Source organism: Bufo gargarizans, chromosome 4 (genome assembly GCF_014858855.1).
Source record: "Bufo gargarizans isolate SCDJY-AF-19 chromosome 4, ASM1485885v1, whole genome shotgun sequence".
Taxonomy (NCBI): domain Eukaryota; kingdom Metazoa; phylum Chordata; class Amphibia; order Anura; family Bufonidae; genus Bufo; species Bufo gargarizans.
The window spans coordinates 138406441-138425192 of record NC_058083.1 but is presented as its reverse complement, the minus strand read 5'-3'; the positions used below and the strand labels follow the sequence as shown (position 1 = coordinate 138425192).

The following is an 18752-nucleotide window of genomic DNA, read 5'->3' as shown; positions in this document are numbered from 1 at the left end:
TAACAAGACATAACAATATGGCGGTCACCGTTTACTTCACTGGACGCCCCTTTACAGACATTTATATCAAGATACAGTACAGTATTACTGTGAAGTTTTATCAAGATAATTTCCTTAGCATTCTCGAAGTTAAAAAAAAGACATATTGAGAACATTCATGTCAAATGTACCATCTGCTACGTGATCTCCAACATACCAATAAGAAGGAAGTGAAGATAAAGGAAACACATTTACTTGCAGTGAAATGTACTGCTGACCCTGTTAAGACATAACATGGAACAATACTCGGAAACCCTATACAGCCGGCTTTCCTCAGTCTTCAAATTTCTAATAATAAATGGATCCTTGCTGAATTGAAGAGAGCGTTTACTGTAAACGGAGCTCTGAAAACCTGCAGTACGCTTCATCTGGACACACAACATGTTACTTCACTGCTGGATATGTAGATAGAAAGTGATTGATTCCAGATCTGATGCTCAGAGTAACATAAAGCAGATCTTCATAGATAAATGGGGTTGATTTGTATAGTTCAGGAACTACTGCAATTAACAGACTGCTCTCTGCATCTTTAAAGGGGTTATCCAATGTCATAAACAGGCCCCCCATGTGCCGGGCCCCTGACATGGAACATGCTTTTCCCGCTCCCTGCGCCGCTCCTGGTCCCCGCACCGCCGCTGCTGCTTCTTCCTGTACACGGATGAAAATATCCGGTGTCGGGTGGAAGCAGCCAATGGTAGGCGGGGACGAGCCTCCTTAGTGTCACCCACAATGCTAGGGAGGCTCGTCCCCGTCCCCGCCTGCCATTGGCTGCCCCCCTCCCCCCCCCGACACTGGATGTTTTCATCTGTGTACAGGGAGAGAAGCAGCAGCGGCGGTGCGGGGACTAGGAGCGGGGAGCCAGGTAAGTATATTCCATGTGAGGGGCCCGGCACATGAGGGGGGCTGTTTATGACATTGGATAACCCTTTTAAACTAAAAACATCAAAAGGGTTTTCCAGGAGATAGATATTGATGACCTATTCTCAGTATAGGTCACCAATAGCAGGGGTCCGACACCTGACAACTCCACGATCATCTGCTGTGAGCAGCCGCAGCACCAGAAACTATACAGTGTGCCTAAATCCCAACACCAAAGAGCCGTGGTATGGCACACACTGTAGTTGCACAAAATTTGGCGACTTTTTGGGGGGTTTTAGGCACTGCTCGCCACTTTTTAAAGTAGCAAGTGGTGTGGGGGTGGCATAGGCTGCCCGCCACATTTATTATAATCTACATCAGGAAACTGGCTTAGATTATAATAGCAGAAATCAACAACAGCTCCCTTGCTGGTGTAGATCTCTGCTTTGGTGAACAGACCTGCACAGATGCGCCACAAATAATAAGAGGCACGCACCTATTAATACGTGTGGCACATCTGATGGAAGTGGGGAAGACCGGTGTGTAAATCTCCCAAACAGTGTACAGAGCCTTCCACTTCTGCTCCATACACTGTATAGTTTCTGGTGCCACAGCTGCTCAAAACAGCCGAACACTGGGGGTATCAGACCCCACCTATCTGATATTGATGACCTATCCTAAGGATAATAAATGAAGAGAGGTAGCGGCAGCATCTCCAGTGAATCCTTTTTTTGGACGGACTTTACAGAAAGTGCGCCATAAAATCAAGCAGCAACGTTTCGGCTGTATCCTAGCCCTTTTTCAAGCCTTGACAAAGGCTGGGATACAGCCGAAACGTTGCTGCTTGATTTTATGGCACACTTTCTGTTCAGAGCATTCCAGGGCCAAAGCCAATCTACCATCTCGTTGTCATCGCTGGACCAGAAGTGCGATGAGCCATCTAGTCACAGTGACTGGCCAGTCAGTGGCCTCAGCAGCAGTGGCGTAGCTAGAAATGACTGGGCCCCACAGCAAATTTTTGAATGAAGCCCCCCTCCCCCAGTAGTTTTGTCGCAACCCCTTCCTTTTATGCTGCCCCCATTCCTGTGGCTTGTAAAGATCGCTCTCTCAGATGAGGCCTGGCAGCTGTTCCATCCGTTTTGTACACTGTCTATACTGCCATTGTATATAATATCATTGTGTTATACTGTTATGGGGGCCCTGACAAAATCTTTTAGTCCTCCTCTTCCTGGATGGGCCCCCTTCTTGGTCAGGGCCCCAAAGCAGCCGCTTCCCCTGCTTCCCCTATAGTTACACCCCTACTCAGCAGTGACCCTGATCATGTACCATTCCATACCTTTGATTTCTAATCTCAGAGAACCTATTTAATGCAAGATCACATATACCTCATATCAGTAGTGACAATGGAATGAATTTATTTTCCCTAATGTTCCTGAACATATAGTGAAGTCATTTGGATTATCTTCTAACATCACACCCTCATGGGATTGCAGTTTTAAGGTCTGCAAACTTGTAAATATAAGATATACCACCCGGGCTGCCAAACAAGTTCCTCGAGGGCAAAGTAGAACACCTGGATTTTTCTACTGCATGTAGGACTGGACAATTCCATTGTCAACCCATGGCACCCTGTAGTCTGTGGAAGGGACAGTTTTATGATTTTTCTTCTCAACTTTTGGAGTTTGGTAATAAGAACATGTTATTGCTGGTAATACAGAGCATGTATTGAAAGGACCAAAGGCAACATGTCTCCTGCTCCATAACTGTAAAAACATACTGACATCACCCAATTGGATCATAGGAAAATGTTTAGCCTTTCCAAGTTCTTTGTGCAGGTAGAGTAGTATATAAAGGTTGTAATCGTTAATGCAGGTATTTCTTTATTTTATTTAGTGTAGGTTCACTTACTAATGGAAAGACTTACGGGGATTGTTCAGGAATTATGTGTACAGCAACTTCCTAATATGCTTCCATGGTTAATATCAGCACTTTTACAGGGCAGTGACTCCACTCTTTCTTCTTCTGATGGAGTCATGGGAAACCACAGGGAACGGTTAGCCATATGATCGCTATGGTGCCAATGTCATCATACAAAGATATCCTCTGTGCTTGACCCTTGATGATTCAACATTGGATTAAATGATTAAGTATGGTAAAGCTGGCCACACACATGAGACAGTTTTTGGTTAAATGCTTATATCGCCAAAAGCTATCTCTGCCGATTATCCCATACATATGCATGCTTGGTTCGGCTGAGCATGTATAAGTAGTTAACGAGGAGAGGAGAGAAAGCCACTACCTCTGGCAGCAACTTACCTCCTGGGAAAAAAAGGATCAGGCAGTTTAAATCCAACTTGCCCAATCTTTATCTCCCTGATAGCAACCATTGGAGGAGAGTCAAAAGACCATCATACACATTACATGCTCAGCCGAACCTGCTGAAATGGGTGGCTTTGGCCGATACACATCTAATGTATATGGCCAGCTTAATTGTAGTGCATTCTTGTAGCATTTTTATAGGTGATTGTAAACGTCAGTGTGAATAGGTTTAACTGTTCTGTTCCTTTGCTAGCCTTTCCCCTATCAGACTATTTATTCTTTCTTCCTCTATGGTAATGTGGTTGTCTAACTTCAGCAAATGGAATTTATCATGTAGAAAAAGTGAATACAAGGCAGTTACTAATGTACTGTGATTGGCCATATTGCCTCCTTTGCTGGCTTGATTCATTTTTCCATCACATTATACACTGCTCATTTCCACGGTTATGACCACCCTGCAATCCAGCAGTGGTGGTCATGCTTGCACACTATAGGAAAAAATGCCAGGCTCTCTGGTGGCCGGGACCGCCGGAGTATGCATAGTCCAACATTTTTTCCTATAGTGTGCAAGCATGACCACCACTGATGGATTACAGGGTGGTCGTAACCGTGGAAATGAGCAGTGTATAATGTGATGGAAAAATGAATCAAGCCAGCAAAGGAGGCAATATGGACAATCACAATACATTAGTAAGTGCCTTGTATTCACTTTCTCTACATGATAAATGCTGTTTACTGAAGTCAGACAACCCCTTTACGTATTATCAAAAGAGAAAGAGAACTGTACAAGGGCATAAAAATCAATGAATGTATGGATCAGTGATTTTTTTATTTGGTTGATATCTGATTTAAAATGATATATCCAATCATCATAAAATCACTGAATTAATTGTTCGGCCTCCAATACTAGTTAATGGATCATTGGATAAAAATGCCTCTGCATACTCAATGCCGTAAATAATCTGATTTTCCTACTGCTTCCGATAACAGAAGTATATCTGGGAATTCTTGTTTATGCAGCCAAATCACAATTTAAAATTTTTGTCAAAAATTTCCGAAAAGCCTGTATTCCGATGCATCTCGTCTATTGCTTAATATAGTGTCCACAATGTCATTCAATTTGACAATGCTGCCAGATGGGAAGACAGACGGAGAGACAGACACTGATGTCTCCTACTGATATGACTCATGGGATTCATGCTAGTAACAGGTTCATAATTGGAAAAACAGACATTTACTTATCTGTGGAATCTGTAGTCATCACACTGTCATATAGGCAGCTGACTCATCGGCATCCCAGTAACCTTCTGTGACTAGCTAATACAGTGTAACATACCTTATGCCGCTACCCCAGTGGAGTGGTGAGCGCACACAGGCTGAGTCAATCTCCTAGGGCTCTAAATTTCATCCCTTTGTAATATATCTTCATTTACTTTTTACATCTTATTGATATTCCAGTTTGTTTTTACTTTGTTCAATGTTGCTACTTGGAAACTGTCATCAAGTTGCTCTTGTCAGATCTGTTATTCCTTTTATGTACATTATTTAGGACTTTCAGTGCATTATTTTGTGCTCTTGTAAATGAACTGTATGTCTTATTAGCATTAGATATTTATATCTAATATTTCCTATTCTTATAGTGATTAGACTATATGCATTTATGTCTTAAAAGGAAACATCAGACATTCATGTGTTATTAATGGGGTTGTTCGGGTTTTGTTACCTTGGCACACTGCTAGGCGGAGACTTCCGCCCAGCAGTGTTCCCGGTGTCGTCACCGGCTCTGACGGGCTTTAGCGTTGCCCTAGCTGTTTTAAAGGTTAGGGCAGTGCTAAAGCCCGCCCATTAGTGACGGTGACATCACTGCGCTCACTGCAGTCCTTATGGAGAGCCCGGTACGTCACGGATCTCCAAAAAATGCCTTTGCCCTGCGCGATTCAGAACAGCGCAAAGGCGAGCATTGGAACATTTCATGCCCCGATGCTCATATCAGGGGGGCTGGAGGGGTGAAGATGGGATATGTCCGGGTTCAGCTCTTATTAAAGGGAATCTGTCACTAGTTTTATGCTGTCCTGTTTGAGGGCAGCATACACTGAGGACAGATCCCTTATGCCTCCTGCACATGACGATATCCGTTTTTGATGTCCAAAAATCACAGATCCACAAAACACGTATACCAGCGGTGTGCATCCTGTATTTTCCCTTCCATAGGTCCCGCACCATGTTACAAATGTCTATTCTTGTCTGCAAAATGGACAATTTGCGGACAAGTGCTGTCCGCATCTTTTGTGGCCCCATTAAATGAATGAACTACAGTCGTGTGCATGGGGCCTTAGAGAAATGCGAAAGTATTTTACAAAGATACTAGAGTTTACATATGCTAATCTATAGATCGGCTATCGAGCATTTCCTATGTTTTACTTCAGGGTGCACTTTGCAATATGTATTACAAATGTTTAGTTCTCTGCGAGTGAAAAGTAATAAAATCAATTATTTTGCATGGGTCGATGTGGGGCCACAATGAGTGCTGAGCAACTATATGAAAAGTTAATCAAGGGTTGTTTAAATGGCCTTTTAACGGGTTGAGGCAAACTGCATGGGGACATACAATTGCTAGTACAGTTTGCATATTGTCTGCAGTTTACACAGGGAGGGGGAGGAGGAGCTGCTAGAGGGAGACAAAGGCAGAGGAGCACACACAGCTGCTGCTAGTACATTTTCTATCTCACCCCAGTGCAGAAATCACAGCTATACTGCTCATTACTGCTGCTATTTCTGTGGGTCTGCTACAGAGAGATATGAGAATAAGACCTCCTCTGTGTGTGCTGTGTATGAGAGACATCAATATACCAACTAGTATCCAGTCATCCTAGAGCGGAGTTCAGGGAAAACTGACAATGTGGTTGTTCAAGGCGTTTTGCTTATTTCAAAATATGGGCAGAGCCACGAAATGTGATTAAATAGAAAAGAAGGTGTACTCACCAGTTAATCACCTGCTGTTTCTGCTATCTCTGCCCAGCTTTGTTTCCTTGGCTGCAGCAATGATGTGCCACACGCCATGTCACTGCTGCTGCCAAACAATGGCCTTAGCCATATTCAGCACAAAATGGCTGAGGCCAGTGATTAGCTGCGGTGGTGATGTGGGGTATAAAGAACATCATTGCTGCAGCCAAGTAAACAAAGCCCAGTGGGAAGGACTGGCTGGGGGACTCTTTGGTAAGTAGACATTCTTTTTAATATTATCACTTTTTTAGCACTCTAGGGTACTTTTTTTAAAAATAATTAGGACAACCCTTTTAAAGTTTCTCAACACATAACAAGATGCAAAGTTCCAGAATAGGAAAGCCTTGGCTGTTGCTAAAGATTTATCTGAGGGTACAGCCACATAGTCATATTTATTGATGCCGTTTTGGATGCCAAAACCATGAGTGAATTAAAAAAGAGGAGAAGCCGTATCTGTTCTTTATACTCTTATACCCTAAAGAGTTTGGCCATCTCAACAGTTACTAAAAATAAATATCTAAAATTGACAATTATCTGTAGATAAATATCCTGTGCCTATGGCTAGCTTAACTCATAAATATGTATTACTAGTACTGCATACATTGACTTTTTAAGGTTATCAGTAACCTTTTAGTATGGGCAAGGTGAATACAGCCTCTGTACCCACATAATATCTTTTCAAACTCCCAAAATATTGCAATAAGCAAGTACTGTAAATCAATGTGAAAAGAAAGATCAACCTACTGTAATCTTCCATGTACACTTGCTGTTGGGTGGATAGACTCCAGGAAACCCTTCACTTCCCAGAACTCCCGTTTCTCCTGTTAGATTTCCACCACAAGTAAATGTATACCTGTCCAAGACAAAACACAATTCAGTACCTGGATAGGCAAAAAATGATGCTCAGAAAAAACAACAAAAACTGTCAAATTTGGATATTCATGGTCAGTAACCTAATATTGACAGTGTGCCCAATGAAAACAAATGCACACAAAAACATATTAAGCATCATGTTATAACAAGCACCAATATAGTAAACATTAAGAGAGAGATGTATTCATAGTAGCACACAAGACGAATGTTGATCCATTCTCTCACCCAGCCACCGAGTTGCAGATTCTTCAACAGGATACATGCCCTGGTGATTTGGTGCTTTATCTGTCATGGGGGAAAACAACTCCAGGTCAGATCTGGAGTTTGTTTTTTTTGTAAATGTAGCCTATCCAGCACAATTCTGAAGCCCACACACTTTTTCTGGAATATTCGTAAGTGACAGGAAAAGTGGCACAGGGGCACATAAATATGGAGTTCAATTTCATTGCATTAGGAGATCTTCCAATATAAGTCAGAGATATGATGAAGGCTACAACACTCTATTATTCTATTATCACACGGGTGAGTGCCGCTGTTTTCATTTATCTCTTATTACGCTCACACCGAACTTTACCTGTGCAGCTGAGCACCACCGATCGTGTGCCGTCCTCTCCAGCCGTCAGGAGCATATGATCCTTGTGTATGCAGCCGGGATAGTGGTGCCGCCCCCTACCTCACTCGTTACACTCTATTATTCTACCTTGGTGTGGAGGTCTCAACTCAAAAAACTCTACACACTTGGCATATTCTGGAATGCCTCAATGTTGTTTCAGTATAATTTTAATATTATGTAAGGACTGGGATGTTAAACATTTGTGTAATCTACTTAATTAGTGAAAGGTGTTTCTTTGTACTAGAAAATGGGGTCTAGAGTCTCCTTAGAAACGCTGTGAACATTGCTAAGGAGAGTCCGTCTTCAGCGTTCTTCTGAGTGTGGAAGATGCCTGTGTGTAAAATACAGAAGCTTCCAGCCTGCCTCTTATCTCTCTACCTCAGCCTCTCCTCCCTATATGTGCCCTATCTCTGCTGTGTCCCTGCCTAACTGACCTGCTGCCAGAACTAACCACTGGCAGCTCTGCTAGCTTAGCTCTCTTCCCTGTGCTTCCCTCCTAATAGGCACGGGGAAGAGAGCAGGGATCTGCCAGCGCTTAGCAATGACAGTGCACAGTGACACATCATACTCTTCTCCCTGCCTTCCCAGTATGTCTCTTACACTGGGAAGATACTGAGAGCAGCGAGGCGGTAGCGCTCTGCACTGACAGAGGGCTATGCTACTGTACACTTACTATCAGTTCTAAGCTTTGGCAGTTCCCATTCCCAAGTGCTAAACGACATCAACGGAATCACAAATTGAAACAAAAGCAACATTTTCAGATATCATAGAAAACAAATCAAACTAACATTATCCATATATAGGAGGATGAAATATCTGCATAGAAATGTTCAAATTTCCCAAACCCCCAAAAGCAGAAGTTCCAATCCAAAATCATAGTCACAATAAAAATGCAATCTTTGCAGAGTTACTGCCAAAGTGCCTAATGTTCTCCACAGTTGTTCAGTGCAGTTCCAAATGGATTAACAGAAGGGGACATGTTCTGAGCCATTTTTGGAGACAGTCCTCAGTAGAGGACTGGGCCCCCCCCCCTCATCAGTTCAGTCAACAGAGGCTGGACGTATAATTATTAGTGACATTAAAAGACCTCTGCAGATCTGTCCCACCTGTATCACCTATAGTTATTATTTTATTGCTAGCACTTTTTTTCTAATTTATTCAACTCACTTATATAGCACTGATGTATTCCGCAGAGCTTTACAAACATTGTCATTGCTTCCCGTCCCCAGTGGAGCTCCTAGTCTAAGTTCCCTATCAGTATGTCTTTGGAATGTGGGGGGAAACCGGAGAACCCGGAGGAAATCCACACAAACACAGTGAGAACATATAAACTCTATGCAAGTGTTGTCCTTGGTCGAATTTGCTAGCCATTTTGCCAACCACTGAGCCACCGTGCTACCGAATTTGATTTAATTTACTGATGGTTGTTATTCTGTTTCTTGAATATGATTATGGGGGCAGCCATCTTGCCTGAACTGCTGTTAACAGCATTCAGAGATGTGCTTTACAGCAGCCACATTGCCCATAGGAGCCTGTAGACTGTATAGTAGAGTGTTATGGGCATCTGTGACTTGTGTACAGTTCAATGTGCAGGGAGGTAAAAGAGGTGAGCCATGACCATGACCATGGCCTATTGATATTGGTGGACCTTGTGAGGCTTAGTCGCCCATGAAAACTAACACTTTCAGATTGTTTGTGCTTTGTCTGAGGAAGGCTATGTTTACATCTGTGTCAGAGCCTTTTATGTGGATTCCGTCATATATGATAGGAAAAATAGTGCTTCCTGAATTGCTAGTTTTCCTCTCTAAACAATGGACATCCAGGCAGATGCCGGAGAGCTACTTTGTAATTCATTGTAATGGTATTGAGAATGGAAGCAAAAGTGTGAACAGAAACATAGTGCGACACACCTTTCATTAAAGGGGCCTTCTGGGAGTACAATACTGATCACCTGTCCTCAGGATAGGCCATTGATATCTGATTGGTGGAGGTCCGACACCTGGAACCCCACCCATCAGCTGTTGGAAGAGGTTGCAGCACTCGGGTGAGTTCTAAGGACTCGTCACAGCATACCATGCCAAACGCTGTGCATTGTATAGTTCCTGTGCTTGGTATAGCAGCCCCGACCCATTCACGTGGATAGGGACTGTGCTTAACATAGGCCATGTGACCGATGAACATGATATCACTCCCCTAGGAAGAGGCTCCATCGCTCACCGGAGCACCCCTCCCAGCAGCTGATTGTCAGGGGTGCCAGTAGTTGGAGCGATCAGACATTAAAGACCTACTGTATCCTGAGAATATTTTACTTTTGGAAAACCCCATTAATCTCTTTCCTACTTGTAACATTCAGTGTAGGCTGTAAGATGAGACAATAAAGCCTGTTTGGCTACTAGATGTCAGCGCCTTCATTTTGTTATTCATGGCAAAATACAATAAAAAAATTTAAAGCTGCCAAACAAATAAAAAAATTATCAACAAAAAGACAGCGTGTCACTTGCACAACCTCTAGAAGTGGATCCTAAGCACAAATTAATAGCTTAGACATCTGTTTTCACCCTGTACGTCATCCTGATGCATGCAATTGGCATAGTTTTCTAAACTATTCAGATACCACAACCTAAAACCCGCCCGCTATGTCTGACTCAATACTAAGCAAGAAGAGATGTCAGCCAGAGCATTGCGTCCTACACCACAAAAGATCTCAGACTCAGCTGGGACCTCATAAACTTCATGCATTCTTGTTATATAAGTGATGTAGAACGTTCTACTCCTTTCTGCACTGTGACATCAAGCCTCTTGTAATTCTAGTTGGAAGAAATAAACACATCTACAAAGGACAGTGAGAAGACATTATATACCGCTAATAAAGGAACTGGTGGCGGTGTGTGTGTGTCATACCTGAATATACATAAGTCTTATGTATCAGCATTAGGCTACATTTACACGACCGCAGTCCACACATGGCCGGCACCATATTCTTGTCCACTCTATTTTTGTGGGGCCATGGAACGGAACTACGGATGCGGACAGCACACGGTGTGCTGTCTGCGTCTTTTGCGGTCCCATTAAAATGAATAGTTCCGCACCCATTTTGCAAATTGAGGAACAGTTGCGGGACCCAGAATTACGGTTGTGTTAATGAACCCTAAATGATAGGATTATTGTAATTACCCGCTTATGTGGTGGAATTTGCTGGTGGAATTTTGGCATAGGTTCGCACACACGTACACTGTACAGTGAGACTTAGACATAAGAGGTTCCTTATGTATTTTTGTCCTCCTCTCCATAACCTCATTTTACGGAAAAGATCACTTCACTCTACCAATATTTAGCATGTGATCGTGGTTCCTCCAGATGTACAGCGCTTTCTGTCTGCTGCTGCCAGTATAACGTATCCCGCAGAAAAGGGACTTACATTCTTCACATGTTAACAATTTAAATCTCTCCTACCATATACCGCAAATAGCATGGTTGCTCAGACTGAAAATTAGTCAGAAAAGATAACAGTATGGGATGCATGAACATTTAACACATTTTATTCCTCTGAAAATGGGGAAAACAGGGATTTCTACTCCTAATAAAATCTTCTACTAGGCAAAAAACAAACCTCATAATACGCTACTCACCTAAAGGGAACCTTTCAACATGAAAATGCAGTCCAATCTAGCAGCATCATTTTATAGAGCCAGAGACGGGTGTATCATTTTTTTTAAAAAGGTTCAGTAAAATATACGGTAAGGCTACTTTCACACTAGCGTTCATAGGTCCGTTCGTGAGCTCCGTTTGAAGGAGCTCACGAGCGGACCCGAACGCCTCCGTCCAGCCCTGATGCAGTCTGAATGGAGCGGATCCGCTCAGACTGCATCAGTCTGGCGGCGTTCAGCCTCCGCTCCGCTCGCCTCCGCACGGACAGGCGGACAGCGTTCAGCTGTCCGCCTGGCCGTGCGGAGGCGAGCGGATCCGTTCAGACTTACAATGTAAGTCAATGGGGACGGATCCACTTGAAGATGTCACCATATGGCTCAATCTTCAAGCGGATCCGTCCCCCATTGACTTTACATTGAAAGTCTGGACGGATCCGTACGAGGCTATTTTCACACTTAGAATTTTTTCTAAGTTATTAATGCAGACGGATCCGTACTGAACGGAGCCTCCGTCTGCATTAATATGATCCGATCCTGTTCAGAACGGATCCGATCGAACGCTAGTGTGAAAGTAGCCTAACTTGTCATTTATTTCTTTACATCAATGCATATTCTGGGATTCAGAGTCCAGTGGGCCGTCCTGCCTAGTGATTGACAGATATCTCTGTATACATGCATGTTCATAGAGGGAAAGCTGTCAATGACTGAGTGGGATATCAATCTGCTCAGGTTCTACTGCTCTATAAGATCAGCTTATCAGATCAAAGCACTAGTTCAACGTGAAAGGTTTCCTTTAACTCCTTCAGGACATCCGCCATACATGTACGGCAGATATCTGGTCTTTAAATATGGCACCCACACGTGAACGCAGTGGGCGCCAAAGCTGCCAGGTTTCTGGTGTTTTACACAATAAAGGCCTGGAGCTAATGTCTGCAATCGATGATAACTCTGATCGCAGTCATTTAACCTTTCAGATGAAGTTTTCAAAAGTGAGACCACGGCATCTGAGCGGTGAAAATGCGGGAGTTGTGTGCTCCAGTTCTGGTAACGGCTTTCCCCAGCTGAGATTGGAAAGATGTTGGAGTGTAGTGATGGGCAGAAGCCTGCTTGAGATTTCGATGTTTTAAAAAAATATAAAAATTTTAAAAATATAAAAGTTAAAATCACTCCTTTTCCACAAAATTTAAATAAAAATAAACAATTAAAGAAAACATCACAGGCATTGACCCAAAAACGCTCGTACTATTAAAAGATAAAAATATTTATCCCATACGGCAATAGGTTAAATAGTGCTATTAGAAAGTACAACTTATCCCACAAAAGAAAGCCCTTCTACGGCTATGTGAATGGAAAAATAAAAAAAGTTATGGCTATGGGAGGGCAGGGAGAAAAAACTAAAATGAAAATAAAAAGGCCTGGCTTGAAGGGGTTAAAATCTCCTTACAATAATCCCTTAATACTTGTTGCTATCTAGGCATAATGACATCTATTCCAATGACCACAGCGGTTAGCGTGCTGTAATAACATCACTGCACACTATTGCCATGGAGACCAGCCATTGGCTGCACTGGACATGTGATGTGCCGCCATGCTGGCTTACATTTCATTGTGCTGCAAGGACAATAACAAGCAACCAGTGACAATGGTGGCTGACAATGCACGTAAGTATATTGTGTGGTGCTTTTGCATTTCCAGACTACAATTTCAAGGCTTATCTTTTCTCAAAGCCTGATAATGTAGGTGCGCGCACAGTTAAAGGCTATGTATATCTTTGGTGGCAATTTTATTTTATTATTGAATTGTACTCATTTTGAGCTAAAAATCTTTTTTTCAATTGGTCTTTATTAACAATTTTAAACCCCTGTCTCTGTGCAGCCTTGATTTTCTCTAATAGCAGGATCTGAATTTCCACTCTGTTCCACCAGGCAGCTGAGCTGAAGGCTCCATATCTATGATCTCTGACCTCCTAAATACTCATTATAGCTCAATTCTTATCTCACTGATAACAAAGTTGCCTAAATAAGTATTGATGACCTTTTAGTATTTTAGAGATAAGAGTTATTAGATAACTGGCACAAAGTGAAAGTACCATTCACACAGCCAGAAAAAGAGTTAACCATTTGTGACAGAAAGGCTCAATATTTTTAATAAGGACCAAATCCAAATAAACTAATGATTTTTAGCCAAAAAATGCAATCATAAAATAAAATTTCCCCCAACGGTGCACATAGCCTTTAAACCTGGGATGTATTACACTAGCAGATGAGGCTGACAATTTTCAAGAAGGAACCGTTCCTTTGCGGCAAGTGCCTGCTCATCCGTGGAGGTGACGACTGCATTTACATGTGGCAATTGCCCCCACAGTGGGAGAGGAGTGATAGCTAATGCCTTCGTTCATCCCCACACAGAATCATTGTTTGACTATAGCAAATTAGTGGTTAGAGGGCATGATCTGCTGCAAACGATTATTTTTGTGACTGCATAAAAGATGCTATTGCCCAATGAACATTTAACGGGTAATCGGCGGCACCAGCAGATCCTACAGACACTTGTTAGCGATGACCTGGCCGATACAGCCCTAAATTACTCCTCTGGGGATCTGAATTCTGACTCTTCTGTGTCTGTCTCTACAGAGCTAACACGGTAGTCATCTGTGAGCACTGGTTCCTGTTTAGCAAAATAATGGCTCTGTATGTGTCAAGGACAGGGACAATGGGGCAAATTTAGCATTTTTAACAATTTTTGTGCAAGTTCCTACGGCTGCTTTGCCACTTTCCTGAAAAGGAGGGGTGGAAAGGGTGGGGGCTAGCGGTCCTGCCACATTTTTTTATCTTTTATGCCAGTTCTTTTTAAGTAAAAGAACAATGAAATGTGTGGACGATGCCTGTGGATTTAGTGTCTAGAGATATAAGAACAGGTAAGACAGTGTGAGGAAGCAGGTGGTAGTTGGAGCATCAGAGCTCAGTAGTTTTTGTTTTATCTAGTAGTTTAAAGGGTTTGGGGGGGATTTACATATTGATGGCTTATCCTCAGGACAGTTCATCAATTTCCGATTGGTGAGGGGTCTGACTCCCAGGACCCCTGCCGATCAGCTGTACAAAGAGGTTGCAGCACTCCATGAGCCCATGAGGTGCGGCTCAGCCCATTCAACACTAATCTCATATTGATGACCTGTCCTGAGGATAGCTCATCAGTATGTAAATCCTGGAGAATCCTTTTAACTACTCAGATCTACAGCCATGAATATCCATGATACAACACTAATACCAACCTAAAAAAAGATGTCTAGGGGGAGATTTATCAAGACTGGAGCCTTCTGCGCCTGTCTTGATATCCCCTGCGCTGCTAGAGGATGCGCCTAATTTATGACAAGGCACACACCGCTCATCATAAATTAGGCCTATTGCACACAACCATTTGGCTTTTATCACTAAAAAACGGATCCGCAAAAAATACAGATGGCGTCCGTGTGCATTTTGCTTTTTGCGGAACGGAACAGCTGGCCCCTGATAGAACAGTACTATCCTTGTCCGTTATGCGGAAAATAATAGAACATGTTCTATCTTTGAATGGAACAAAAAAGCGGAAATACAGAAACGGAAGGCATACGGAGTACCTTCCGGTTTTTTTGTGGATCCATTGAAATGAATGGTTCCGTATACGGAACGCAAAAAACGTAACATAAATTTAAAAAAAAACTGAAAACTGTCATGCATGAAGATAAATTTTTCGCATTACCTAGGTCGCGCCCTCTTCCCTGCCCTTGCCATGAAAAGTGACGAGGACGACATAAAAAGTGGCAGATGCGACAATTTTGTAGAAAAAAAATCGCAGTTAAGAAGTCGCATCTATTTGTTTTTAACAACGCTTTTCAAGGCGCACAGGGAATGATAGATCTCCTCATAGTGCCATAGTCCGTTTATGCAGGTCCGATTCGACACATATTTTGGCATGGAATATGTGCCAAAATCCACTTTAATTCTGACGCCAATCTGCATCCCGTGTGAATGCATATTAATGGGATTTCCACATCTGAAATCACATTCAAAGGAAAATTCAGTGGCAGATTTTTGGCACCACTACAGAAAGAATCTGCACTTTTTTTTATTCCGTGTGGAAAAGATGAGGCTTAGACATAGAGCTAACACTCATGCGGATCTGCTTCACAACCACAGCACATCCAGGGCAGAAACTTTAAACTTTTGTTGTCCCACAAAAAATATTCTACAGCTTTCAAATCAGCACCTGGATCTGAACACTTTTGTAATTGCAAGTAATTAAAAATGTATTATAGTTTTCATTATTCAATTAAGTCTGTCTGTATAGCGCCACCTGCTGTTTGTTCTTTTTCTAATTTCTCTGTCCTGCTCACTAAGATAGAAGCACATGCTCAGTTCTATCCTTCAACAGCCACCAGCTGCAGCAGAAAGGACACATCCCCGAGAAAGGAAACACCTTCTAAGCTGACAGCTTTAAATAAATCTAGCAGAACAACTGGAGCAATGAATGGGGAGATCTCCAGATCCATGTGGGGTACAGGGCTGGTTCTAGCTTTGTTAGGAAGAGGCTGTCATGTACTATATGATGCATGATTTTCATATTTTATATTATTCATGGGAGAACCCCTTTAAACTCTTTGTAGTATAATATATGTTGGATTTGCAACTGAATTTGAATCCAATATGTACACTACTACAGCAATGAAATAGTGCATGCATGGTAAGAAGTTATATGGACAGCTAGCAGAGCGCTCGCGCTTCTTATAGACCTTGATGTGTGGCGACCACATGCTGTATAATAAGATCAAATGAACGTCTGCCCCCTTAAAAAGGAGCCTGATATTCAGGAAGACCAGAGAAAACTGCATTAACTGCAAATGTTCGGAAAGGGATGACACTAAAGTGGTTAAAGCTTTCACACATCAGCCGCCAAAATAGATCATATGTACCAGACAGGCAGCCTAATACCACATCAGAAAAACCGTATCGAATCACATCAAGAAACCGGATAATGTATGCAGAGAAGGGTATGGTAAGGGAGTGGAGCGCACTGACCAATAACAGGGGAGCCAATGTCAAGGCATCCACTGTATAACAAATGGGAGCAGTCTCCGAAATCCCCTGCAGACCGAGCAGGATGAATGGAAAGATCAAGGAAAGCGCAGGAGATACGTGAAGCAAACGGGTTTATTTGGAGCGTTTGAAGATGTTACAGGATGTAAACACGACGTATGACAAGAGCAAACATTTCACACGTATATAACAAAGAAAGAGAGAGAGAGCAGATAGAGGATTGATAGATAATAGATAGATATATAGATATAGGATGGATAGATAGGAGATAGAAAGATAGATAGATAGATAGATAGATTATAGATAGATACATATGGGATGGATGGATGGATAGATAGAGATAGATAGATACAGATAGATAGATAGATAGATAGATAGATAGATACATATAGGATGGATAGATAGGAGATAGATAGATTATAGATAGATACATATGGAATGGATGGATAGATACTGTAGATAGATATAGATATATTATAGATAGATAGATTACAGATAGATAGATTATAGATAGATGATAGATATGGGATGGATGGATAGATAGATAGATAGATAGATAGATAGATAGATAGATAGATGGTTAGATAGATAGATTATAGATAGATAGATTATAGATAGATAGATAGATAGATGGTTAGATAGATAGATGGTTAGATAGATAGATTATAGATAGATACATATGGAATGGATGGATAGATACTGTAGATAGATATAGATATATTATAGATAGATAGATTACAGATAGATAGATTATAGATAGATGATAGATATGGGATGGATGGATAGATAGATAGATAGATAGATAGATAGATAGATAGATAGATGGTTAGATAGATAGATTATAGATAGATAGATTATAGATAGATAGATAGATGGTTAGATAGATAGATGGTTAGATAGATAGATTATAGATAGATAGATAGATATGGGATGGATGGATGGATAGATAGATACTGTAGCTAGACAGATGATTAGATAGGATAGACATACAGATGTAGCAGGGGTAATATATATTATAGATAGATAGATTACAGATAGATAGATATGGGATGGATGGATAGATAGATACTGTAGCTAGACAGATGATTAGATAGGATAGACATACAGATGTAGCAGGGGTAACACACAAACTCTTAACTCCAATTTCTTAACTCATCGCGTTATCTTGAGACAAAAGCCATTGAAAAGCAATTGAAAGTGTTTGCTTAGCGCACTTAGTTTAGATCACACGTCTCATAAAGCATGAGTGTTATCTCTACTACAACTGATAGACATTACAAAGATAGAGAGATATTAGACAGATAGAAATAGATAGACAGATACAGATGAGACTGCATCATCATCATCATGCAGTATATTCTGAATCCATGGTTATAATAACCCCAGGTAACACATGACACTCGGGACAGTTCTACCTGAGAAACACACAAAGTAAGGTCTCCCCACAGAATGACATACCGCTTACTGCGATGCTAACGCAATACAGTGCTCAGTCATGTATCCATTCCATAATTGTAATAGATAACAACCCCGGCATGCTTATGTATTCCTAATATCACTCATCACTTCTATAGCACCAACAGATTCCGCAGCGCTGTGAACAGAATGTATCAGTTCCCACGTTCAGTAGACATTGAATAAGAACATAGTATAATATATATATAGGGTGCAGCAGTTAAGATGTAGAGCAGATATCAGCGGGCATGCCTGGCAGACCAGGGTGTAGTGTCAGGCATCCCAATAGCAATGTATCTCCTTACCTCTCATGGGGCGGATGCTGCTGGGCTGAGCTGTGAGCAGCCAGGAGCATGGAGATGACCAGCACTCGGAGTCCGGGGCTCATGACTACCTCACCAGTCGCACTAAAGGAAGGTGTATGAGCTGGAAAGCTGTAGGGGCTTTATATGGAAGATCGCCCTATAGTCTGAGTCTCTACTCATTTCCCTCTGGGAGGTTCTCTGGCATAGACATGCTCCTGATGAATATCCCATTTGTTCCTGTAGTCCTGAGGAGGAGGGGATCCAGTTCTCCTTAAAATCTGATCCTCCCCTCTCCTCCTCTTTGGCTTCTTTTGGAAAGGCTACCATTAACCCCTTCACCTCTGTTATCGCATATGTATAATAGTATTCTTGCTTCAACCAATGTGCTTCAGAATATATTGGTTTGCTCAGCATTGCATGTATAACATACCTGATCGGCAGGCAAATGTATAGGGTGATCCTATAGCAGTTTGGTTGCAACCAATTAGGTTGTGAGTAGAGATGAGCGAATTTCATATTTTTAAATCCGTTCACGCTTCGTTTGTTGGTTGAAGGTGAATTGCGTTAT

The 18752-nt window shown here is 41.9% G+C and overlaps 1 protein-coding gene across 1 annotated transcript in view; it reads right to left on the bottom strand.

The window, feature by feature from the left end:
• PCOLCE2 (procollagen C-endopeptidase enhancer 2) overlaps positions 1–18408 on the bottom strand; it is a 53727-nt gene extending 35319 nt beyond the window's left edge. The window contains exons 1-2 of the mRNA XM_044290247.1: positions 18185–18408; positions 6964–7072 (exon numbers count right to left, since the gene is read on the bottom strand). Of these exons, the coding sequence (XP_044146182.1) occupies positions 6964–7072; positions 18185–18267 (192 nt within the window). The 5' untranslated portion in view covers positions 18268–18408. The remainder of the gene's footprint in view (positions 1–6963; positions 7073–18184) is intronic.
• Between the last annotated feature and the right edge of the window lie 344 nt (positions 18409–18752).